This window comes from Acomys minous (assembly GCF_964271855.1).
Source record: "Acomys minous genome assembly, chromosome: 15".
Lineage (NCBI taxonomy): Eukaryota > Metazoa > Chordata > Mammalia > Rodentia > Muridae > Acomys > Acomys minous.
This window is the reverse complement of record NC_140497.1, coordinates 101211721-101222005: the sequence shown is the minus strand read 5'-3', so window position 1 is coordinate 101222005 and position 10285 is coordinate 101211721. Positions and strand designations below refer to the sequence as shown.

Genomic DNA, 10285 nt, shown 5'->3' with positions numbered 1-10285 from the left:
CCCGGGGTGGGGGTTAGCAGAGGCGGCAGGAGGCTCAGGGCTCTCCTGGGAAGCAGTAGCCACGGCCAGCGGAAAACGTGCCTGGTGTCAGGTAGACTCTGAAGCTGAGCAGCCCTGATGACGTCACCCCTCCAAAACGCCCTTTCTTCCAAAACGGCAGGAATGGTGCCCGCATCACTCATTGTCACATCTGTCTCCCTTGACCTCGGAATCCTATCTTAGGAAGCTTGCAGGACCCATGAGGCTCTGGTTCTGTGTGGAGCCACTGGGATGTGATGAGGTTCGGGGGGAGGGGGCAGAAATTCCAAAAGTGTCGCTGAGTGGATGGATGGATGGATGGATGGATGGATGGATGGATGAATGAATGAATGAATGAATGAATGGACATTTGGGAGGGACAACAGTTCCTTAGTTCGGGGCCACGGTCAGCCCTCTACGGTCTCCCAAGGCCTAGAAGGCGTTGACAGGGTGGCGGGGAGGAGGGGGCGCTTCCGGCCGGGGTCTCCGGTGCTTCCGGTACGCTCCTTGAAGGGGCGTGGCCAGCGGGGCGGGACGCTCAGAGCGTCGGGGCGGCGCGAAGATGGCGGCGGTGATGGCGGCGCCCGAGGCCGTGGAGGCGCCGAGCTCCCTGCTGCTGCTGGTGGTGGGCGGCGAGTGCGGCCACCCGGGGCTGCTGGCCTACGTCCTGGAGGAGTTGGAACGAGGTCGGTCCCCGGGAGCCGAGGGGCGAGGGCGGTGGGGCGGGGCGTCCGGGGCTGGGGGTTCCGGCGCGCGGAGGGCCGGGGTCCGGGTGGGGTGCGGGGTCCCCGGACGCAACGTTCCGGGGCGCGGTCCCGGTCCTTTGGGGGGTCCGCACGTGCCGGGAGGCCGCGTGGGCAAAACAGTGGCGTGGGTCACTGTGTCGGGTGGGCCGGGGCCGGCGGGGCTCCCCGTACCGCACGGCACGTAGGGCGTCGGATTCCGGGGGCACAGGGTTCATGGAGCGGCCTGGGGCTCCGGTGGTCGCTGCGTCCCTGGTTTTGGGGTTCCGGCGGGGTGCGGCCTTCCTCCTCCGGCCCCGCCCCTCGCCGGGCTCGCACGTTCCTGCGGCGCCCCGGGGCCTGCTTTCCCGGGCTGCTAATTGGCGCGTGGGTGGCGCGGAGCCCTGGGGATGCTTGGCACGAGGGGAGCTGACTCAGGAGCACCTGCCACATCGGGGCATCGGGGCGGGGCCGCATCGCCTGCCACGGGGCAGCGAATGCAGCGAAGTCCCCGGCCGGTCACCCCGGTAGTCGGGAGCTGAGGCCTGAGGCCGGAGGAGCACTGCCAGTTTCAGGCCAGCCTGGGCTAAAGGCAGCCTTCTCAAAAACAAGTGCAGGGGGGTTCCGATCCGTAGAGTCGCTGCCTGGCATGCACAACCCTGGGCTGCATTGGTAGCATCCTTCATCATCTCAGCATCTCAGAGATGGAGGTCGGATAAGTGGCCTGTCCTTAACTTCGTAGGGTATTTGCACTCAGACATGAGATCCTGTCTCAAAAAATAAAATCTCCAGAAGAACACAGAATGCCCATGGGCTGGAGAATGTTCCTGAACCTAAGTGTGACAGGCTCAGCACATAGCTGGCCTTCTGGGGAATGGTGGTGTGCTGGGGGGGGGGGTGAGGACCCCAAAACAAACCAGACTTCCCTGGGGTCGGGGGACTCAGGGATTCGCCCGGCCTAGAGCAGTGGTTCTCAGCCTGTGGGTCATGCTGACAGGGGTCTTCCCTCAGACATTTACAGTTTGCAACAGTAGCGAAATTACAGTTATGAAGTAGCAACAAAAATAATTTTACGGTTTGAGGGTCACCACAACATGAGGAAAGGTTAAAAGGCTTGCAGCATCAGGAAGGTCGAGACCCATTGGCTCAGGGGAAAGCCTGTCTTAGGGCCTGAAGGGGGGTGGGGACACACAGGGACTCTGATTATTGGAGATCAGCGCAGAGGGGTGCTTCTCAGGCGAGAACAGCCCGAGAGAGTCAGGTGTGTGCACACTTGTCATCTCAGCCCTTTGGAGTTGGAGGCGGGAAGGTGGTTGTGCAATCCAGCCAGTGCCAGTGAGAGACGCCCACCTCCAATCCGGTGGCTGAGATGCCTGAGGAGGTGGAACTGCTAAGCGCCTGCGTCTCATCAAAGCTGGCCTTGGCAGGAGGTGCCTGTAACCCAGCTCTGGAAACAGAGCAGGGTGGTCCCGGTGCCAGCAGCCAGCCTCACTCAACTGCATGAGGGATTCTGTCCCTGGGTGTAAGGAAGTTGAGGAAGACACCGAGTGCTGGCCTCTGGACTCCACATGCTCATGCACACACATAGACAGGGCCATGCATGTGCATATGCAGACCTGTGTGTGTGTTGATAAATCTAACTGGTCGCTTTAAAAAAGCAGAAATATTAGCTGGGCAGAGGTGGTACACATCTTTAATCGCAGCACTTAGGAGTCAATGGCAGGTAAATCTCTGAGTTGGAGGCCAGCCTGTTCTACAGAGTGACCTCCAGGACAGCTCGGGCTACACAGAGAAACCCTGTCTTGAAAAACCTTTAAAAAAAAAAAAGTAAAAATAAAGAAGAACCAGAAATATAAGAATGTGGTTTAGTTTTAATCCCAGGTGTGGGAATATGGGGCTGCTTCAAAGTAGCTGGCTATGATTTCCCTCGTGCTCTAGCAGAGGCGTGGTTTTACCAGCTGCAGATATGTTTTTTGCGATGTGACATTTGGAATTCTGGGGATTTTTCAGAGGGTTTATAAATGCTAGGGCCCTGATAAGAAGGAGTTGGTTGCAATTTGTTCATAGTCATGCTCAAAGAAAAAGGAAGAAAGAAATTAGGTTCATAGCTCTCCCCTCCCCCCATTCTTCTTTCTCTTCTATCTAGTTATAGGGGTGAAACTGGGGGGATAGGGGGTAGAAAAGAACCCACTATGTAGCTGAGGTCAGGGGTGTGGATAGGGCCTGGTCATCTTGCTGGTGAAGTGCTGAGGCGTGCCTGAGCCCCTCTGCTCCCCTGGGATCACGCGGAAGGGGGCGCTGGAGCTGAGCTCTGTCTCCCGCCACCTTCAGGTGTTCGCTCCTGGGACGATGTGGACCCTGCAGTCTGCAGCCTGGACGAACAGCTCAAGGCCTTTGTGTCGCGGCACTCGGCCACCTTCTCCAGCATTGTGAAAGGTGAGCTGGGCATGGAGTGGACGCCGCCGAGGCCTGCACAGTGCTACCCTGACCTGCAGGTGCTGCTCTGCTTTGGGGCAGCAGGAGCAGGGCGCATGCTCCGTCCCTGTTTACAGAAGGGTGCAGCAACGCTAAGGAGGGGCTGCTGTGGCCCAGAACCTACAGGGTGCTGTTAGCCAATAGGGATGTGGAGATGGGGTGCAGGGCAGGCTCCCTGAATGAGGGGTCGCAGAGCAGCCTGAGCAGCCCCTGGCCCCGCTGTAAGTGTTGCTGGTAGCCCGGCCCCTGGCCAGCGGGTTGAGTCACCACCTCCAGCCGCAGGAGGGGAAGGAAGTGTCCGTCTAGCTGCCCCTCTGGGTCACAGTGGCTTCCTGATCCTGGTGGGGTGGAGAAAAGCTGGAAATGCCACACACTATGGCCTACTGTGTGCTGCAGCCCCTTTGAAAGTCCCTTCTGGATGGCCACATGTTCTCCGGCTGGGGGTCCTGGAGCCCCAAGAGCTGCTTTGAGAGAAGGCCTGATGCTGCCCTGTCTGCTGCTGTGCTTGTGCGAGTGGCCAGTCCAGCACCTCTGGCTGCTTGAGGCCCCAGGGCACAGCTCCACCAGGTGCCTGTGGTACCTGAGGGTCCCCTGATCTGAATTGGGGCCTGGACCTGTCATCCCACAGGCCAGCGGAGCCTGCACCACCGTGGAGAGACCCTGGAGACCCTGGTCCTGCTCAACCCCTCAGACAGGTCCCTGTGCGATGAGGTAAGGAGCAGGCGCCCTGGGGACCTGCCCTGTCCTGTCCTTATACCTTCCCAGCAGTGTGCTTAACACTTGACCTCTGCTTCCTGCCTCGCAGGAAGCGGGTGTTGTGTGTCCAGCTGGAGGCAGTAGGAACTTGAGTGAGGCAGCGGCTGCAGCCTGACCTGAGAGCTGCCCTAGGTGGCTAGGAGTCCTGGCTTTGGCCAGTCTGCACCTTCCTCTCAGTCACAGGACAGCGGAGGGCCAGGCAGCTCTGGTACTCCCCGCTGCATGCCGCCAGTTGATCTGGAAATGTCCTAGGCCTGTTGTCCTGTAGCAGGAGGAGACAGAAGCAGGATTAGGAGGTGAAGGGTGCCCCGTGCTTTTGTAGAGGAAAGCACATGCTCTGGCTAAGAAAGCAAAGAAAGAGAAGGCTGTGTGCATCTCCTGAGTGCCATGGTGGAGGAGCCGAGCCAGCTGCACAGGCAGATGCAGCTGGTGCTGGGAAGCTGAGGGCTGCGGGGTGCGCAGCGGGCGGCTCTGCTCTCGCTTACCTCCACAAGTGAGTTCAGAGCTGGGGCATGGCCCAGCACTGCTCACAAGGAGCTCACCCCACCCCCCCACCCCTCACCCCACAGCTGCGGAACCTCCTGATGGACCCCGCTCCTTACAAACTGCTGGTACTGGCAGGGCCTTGCCTGGAGGAGACCGGGGAGCTGCTGCTACAGACTGGGGGCTTCTCAGCCCACCACTTCCTGCAGGTGTTGGGGGACAAAGAGGTGAGCTGCCCCCTCTGCGCGGTCCTTTCCGGAGCATTGAGTAGAGAGCTTGGACAGAATAGGGGTGACTACCCCGGAGAACTGGGTGGGCCTGGGGTGACCAGCGAAGTTTGGGGATTAGGGGGAGTGCCGCCAGCCCTCTGGTCCAGGTGATTCTGTGCTGGTCCTACAGGTCCAGGATGCGCTGGCCTCAGCACCCGCTGCCCCTCCGGTCCTCACCCTGACCTGCCCGACCTTCGGGGACTGGGCTCGGCTGGGCCCCGCGCCCGGGCTGCAGCTGCGGCTGAACCCACCGGCACGGCTGCCGGCCTCCGAGGGCCTGCGTGTCTTCCTGGAATATGTGGCCGAGTCACTAGAGCCACCGTCACCCTTCGATCTGCTGGAGCCCCCAGCCGCGGGCGGCTTCCTGCGCCTGGCGCGGCCCTGCTGCTACGTGTTCCCGGGCGGCCTGGGCGACGCTGCCTTCTTTGCAGTCAACGGCTTCACGGTGCTGGTGAACGGTGGCTCCAACCCCAAGTCGAGCTTCTGGAAGTTGGTGCGCCACCTGGACCGCGTGGATGCTGTGCTGGTAACCCACGCGGGCGCTGACAGCCTGCCGGGCCTCAACAGCCTGCTGCGCCGCAAGCTGGCCGAGCGGGAAGCGGCCGCGGGGCCGCAGGGACAGCGTGAGGAGCGGCTGCGCCGCCTGTTGTCCCCGGCGCTGGGTGTGGTGTTCCTGAACGCGCGCGAGGCCGTGTCGAGGCTGCGTGGAGGCGAGGATGAGGCCGTGTGCGCGCGGAGCCTGCTGCGGAGCCTGGGCATCGTGCCTCTGCCTCTGCAGCGTGGCCCGCAGCCCGCGCGCCCCACCGTGCTCTTCGAGAAGCTGGGCGTAGGCCGCCTAGAGCTGTTTGTGCTGCACCCACCGCCCGGGGACCCCGCCGCACCTGCCTGTGCCCTGCTGGTGTGGCAGCCCGCAGCGCCCGGCGACAAGGTGGTGCGTGTGCTGTTCCCGGGCCGCACACCACCTGCGCGCCTGCTGGACGGGCTGCAGCGCCTGCAGCACCTGCCGTGCCTGCGCCGACCCGTGGTCACTGCGCGCGATTTGGACTCGCCTGCGAGGGCCGACAGCCAGGACAGCCTGGCCTCGCGTGACAGCGCACGCAAGGAACCCGCCCGCAGCGCTGTTGGCTGCGCACCCAGCAGGAGCACAGTGAGAAAGGAGCCTGCCCCGGCCACACAACACCCAAAGAAGGACACAAAACCTGGGCCCACGCGGCCTACAGCTCGCGACACTCGCCGCTCTGGACCTGGTGTCACCAACACGAAGACCCGCACCTTACAGAATGGGCCTCGTGCCCCGATTTTGGCAGGGCCACCAACATCCTGTGTGCCGCAGTGCCCGGGAGAATCGGGGAACAGCGTGGAGCCTGAGCGGCCACCTGCCCCATCCCCAACCCTGTCCCCAGCTCCATCCCCACCACCTAAGGCACCTGGCAACAGCCCTGAGCGCCTGTCCCTCAGCCCGCTACGGCCGGAGCCCGCCCCTGACGCCTCACCCTCGGCCACAACACCCACTGCCACGACGCCCACGCTGACCACGCCCTCTCTGCCAGCGGAGCTGGGCTCACCACACTCAACCGAGGTGGACGAGTCGCTCTCTGTGTCCTTTGAGCAGGTGCTGCCAGCAGGCGAGTCAGGGCTTAGCCTTCCCTTACGCCTAGCGCGGCGCTCCACGTCCCCACACGACGTGGACCTGTGCCTCGTGTCACCCTGTGAGTTTGCGCACCGCAAGCCACCTCCTCCTGCCTCCCCGGGCAGCTCAGACAGCAGTGCTCGTTCCCAGGAGCGGCCACCCGAGACACCACCCACGTCGGTGAGCGAGTCCCTGCCCACACTGTCTGACTCTGACCCCGTGCCAGTCGCAGACTCCGATGATGACGCCGGCAGTGAGAGTGCGGCCAGGGATCCGCTGCCCACGCCTCGTGTGCCACCACCGCTGCCCGACGCGCCTGGCATCTGCATGGTGGATCCCGAGGCCTTGCCGCCCCGTGTCCGGCAGCCTCCCAACCCCACCAGCTCCAGCCGTAGTCGCAAGGCCCCTGCAAGGCCCAGCTCTGCCTCTGCCGCCTCCAAAGCTGCAACCGTAACTGCCAAGACCAAGGGCCCTGCGGGGGACCGGGCCCGGCCACTCAGTGCCCGCAGTGAACCCGCAGACAAGCCAGGCCGTGTGCCCCTCACCAGGAAGCCCTCAGTCCCCAAGACTGTTTCCAAGACGGCCTCCTCCACGAGGCTCTCTTCGGGTGAGTCCCTCCCGCCCACCTTTCTGCTCTGGCTGTAGCCGGCTGCTGCCTCTGAGCCTTGTTCCTGCTCGGGGACTGCCTTGCTGGGAGGGAGCAGCCGGTTGAAGTGCTTCCCTACCCTGTACTTCCTGCCCTCAGAAGTCTTCTGCTCTGGCTTTCCCTGTTTGCTTTCATTGTTGGGATGATGGTATTTGAGGCACTTCTGTCTTGGTCCCAGAGTGGCCCCTGCTGGGCCCGGGTGTTGCTGACAGGGTGTGGTGAGGTCCGCCTTCTCTAGTCCTCGCCTGCCAGAGGTGCACTTGCCTGGTGTTTTGAGATGGCTGTATGCAGAAGGAAGCCTTGAGAGGCTGAGAGGCCGGGCTGTCTGCCAGGCTTGGCTCTTTTAGGGGTTTTGAGCAGGTTTGCCAGGCGTGGTAGTGCAACCTTTTAATGTCAGCATTCGGGAGGCAGAGGCAGGTAGTTTGAGGCCAGTGGAGAAAGACCCTGTCTCTGCAACAGACTGAGAGCGTTTTGCACTTTAGCCCAGGCTGACCTAGAATTCTGACTTGACAGGTGAGCACCTGGCCTTGGTCTTGCATGTGGGTTCCAAGGACACCTGGACCCCCAGGCAGGCGGTACCAAGGCCATCTCTGGGCCTGTCCCCAGCAGGGCTCTGGCCTTAGGCACTGCTGCAGGCTACAGGTTGTGGCTGGGGGTTTAGGTGACTGGGAGACTCAGCTCTCTCTACCCAGAGTGGCTCCTAGTGACCCCACTGGGTAGGCCACACCGAGGACAGTGCACAGCTAACCACGGCACCAGCCCTGTTGATGCCAGATCTGGGCAGGCATGGCATTTGTAGCTTGTCAGGCCTCACACATACCCAGTATGGCCTAGGCTCAGAAGTGCCTTGCAGTGTCAGCGACACTGGTCTGCCCTGTCCCTCTGTAGACCTCAGTGCCAGGGGGACCCCAGTGTCCCCAGCAGGGCAATATGTCCTACGGCAGGGCTTCTGTTGGCTATACTAAGGCAGCTGTGGGCATCTCTGGTCCTCCATCCCTCAGGTCTGCATCCTCTGCTGTCCTGGCTCCCTGTTACCTGGGAGTGGGAGCAGGCCTTTGTGTCTCAAGTCACAAGCTGTGAGCACCCTCAGTTGTGTGTGCCCTGGGTCTCGCAGGCTGCTCTTGTTCTCTGAGCACCTACCTCCATGGGCCAGGAGGGGTGGCCTGCACTGGCCCCTTGAGCTATAGCCACACAGGCAGAGTCCCAGGAATACAGGGTACAGGGATCTGGGGTGTCTGTCCCTAGTGGAAGGGAAGAGCCACTTATTAAAGAGGTGCCCTACAGCCACATGATGCCACCACCAACCTGTACCTCCCACAGGGCCCAGCGCCCGCCCCTCCCCGCCCGCTGCTGGCTCCCCTGTCTACCTGGACCTGGCCTACCTGCCCGGGGGCGGTGCGGGCCACCTGGACCAGGACTTCTTCCTGCGTGTGCGCGCTCTCTGCTATGTCATCAGTGGGCAGGGCCAGCGCCAGGAGGAGGGCCTACGCGCCGTGCTGGACGCCCTGCTGGCTGGCAAACAGCAGTGGGACCTGGACCTGCAGGTGGGTGAGGACTCAGGTCTCACTTTTTTCTAGGACCCCAGGGCATGGGGCCTAGGTGCCCTGTCGCCTGCAGGACAGCTCTGTGGAACAGGGCGTGCCCGTGCAGCTGAGAGGTGTCAGCAGAGGGTGGGTGCTCCCCAAAGCCGGGAGCACGGCAGGGTGTGGAGGCACACCACACACCCAAGCAGGTGCCCCCCAGAACACTGTCTGCTTTGGGAACAGTGGGAATAAAGGTCCCACGACGCAGCTGCTCTAGTGTGACAGAGGCCGCAGCCCCAGGGACATGTGCATGGAGTGGCAGGCCAGCCTGGCCACGTGCTGACCCTGGGTTACAAAGAGGTTTGGGTACTGCAGGGGTGATCGGCCATTGGAGAGGACTCACCTGTCTGCCTGTTGTCCCCCAGGTCACACTGATCCCCACCTTCGACTCTGTGGTGATGCACAGATGGTATGAGGAGACGCATGAGCAGCACCAGGCGCTGGGCATCAGGGTGCTGGGCAGCGGCAGCATGGTGTCCATGCAGGACGAGGCCTTTCCTGCCTGCAAAGTGGAGTTCTAGCCCTGCACCGCAGTGCACCCTGGGAACAGTTCCTGCGGTGGGCTCTGTGCTCCACGCAACAGCCACACACCATGCTAGAGTGAGCCACTGTGTGACACCCCAGCTTCCACCCCCAGCAACAGTGCCGCTGCTGTCACGCGCTGACGCCTCGTCACGTGCAGGCCCAACTGTCCACGCGCTCCATCCCAGCACTCAGGGTGCAGAGGCAGGAGGATTGGTGTGGGTTCCAGGCCAGCCTGGTCTACACAGTGAATCCTTTCAAAAACCACAGAGAATAAAGCAGGTGGGCGACTCTGGTTCGGCTTCTGCTGCAGTGTAAGCGCCGCGGCATGAGCAGCTGGGGAGAACCCCGGCTTGTCCCCGCCGTTGCTCAGCCCGCTTTCTTCCACAGCCGGCTGGCCTGCTGCAGGCATCCCCTTCATCCGTGTTTCCTCTTCCCAGCCGGCTCTAGCCATCACTCACCCTTGGGGAGAACCTAATAGGAGTGAAGGCTGGCGTGCATAGTTTAATGTCCACTTGAGACAAGCTAGCCTTGTCCGAGAGGAGGGAGCCTCAGCTGAGAAAAGGCTTCCTGAGGATCAGGCTGTGGGGCGTTTTCTTAACTAGGGATTGAAGGGGGAGGGCCCAGCCCCCTGAGGGTGGTGCCTTCCCTGAGCTGGTGCTCCTGGGTTCTGTGAGAAAGCCGAGCAAACCCTGAGGAGCAAGCCCCAAGCGGCACCCTCCATGGAAGCGTAAACCTAGCAAACCCTTTCCTCTCCAGGCTGCTTTTGGTCCTGGGTTGATCACAGCGCTGGTGCCCTAGCTAAGCGTGGGTGTGGCCAGCTTTGGCTTGTGGGAACACCCGACATCATGGTGTTTCACGCAGTGGTGCCCATGTCCACGGCAGTGAGATTGGCACCCACTCTGCAGAGCCTTGGTTCTGGCCTCACATCTCCAGACTAAGCCTGTTTGAAGCAGACACGGGCATTGTTGTGTGCCACCTACAGGCAGCTTTAGTGAAGGCTCTGGTGGCACAGGCCATCTGCAGTCCAAGCCTCTGCCACCACACAAGGCCCTACAAGTGTGTTCCATGGGGTAGTTCATACATAGTCCACAGGAGTGCGCTAAGGAGCTACAGCCCCCTTTAAGTCCAACTGCTCCCCTGACGCACTGTCCCCTGCAGACTTACCCTTCCAAGGTGAC

The 10285-nt window shown here is 62.0% G+C and overlaps 1 protein-coding gene across 1 annotated transcript; it reads left to right on the top strand.

Moving 5' to 3' along the window:
- Window positions 1-524: 524 nt before the first annotated feature.
- On the top strand, window positions 525-9399 carry MAP1S (microtubule associated protein 1S). Its single transcript, XM_084760748.1, has 7 exons — window positions 525-704; window positions 3072-3176; window positions 3844-3926; window positions 4541-4681; window positions 4854-6960; window positions 8320-8543; window positions 8948-9399. The coding sequence occupies exons 1-7, from the start codon at window positions 581-583 to the stop codon at window positions 9101-9103; spliced, it is 2940 nt and encodes a 979-aa protein (XP_084616874.1). The 5' UTR covers window positions 525-580; the 3' UTR covers window positions 9104-9399.
- The last annotated feature ends 886 nt before the right edge of the window (window positions 9400-10285 follow it).

Coding starts and splice junctions, on each gene's coding strand:
- MAP1S (XM_084760748.1), top strand. CDS start 581: ATGGCGGCGGTGATGGCGGCGCCCGAGGCCGTGGAGGCGCCGAGCTCC. Junction 705..3,071: donor CCTGGAGGAGTTGGAACGAG/GTCGGTCCCCGG, acceptor CGCCACCTTCAG/GTGTTCGCTCCTGGGACGAT. Junction 3,927..4,540: donor ACAGGTCCCTGTGCGATGAG/GTAAGGAGCAGG, acceptor CTCACCCCACAG/CTGCGGAACCTCCTGATGGA.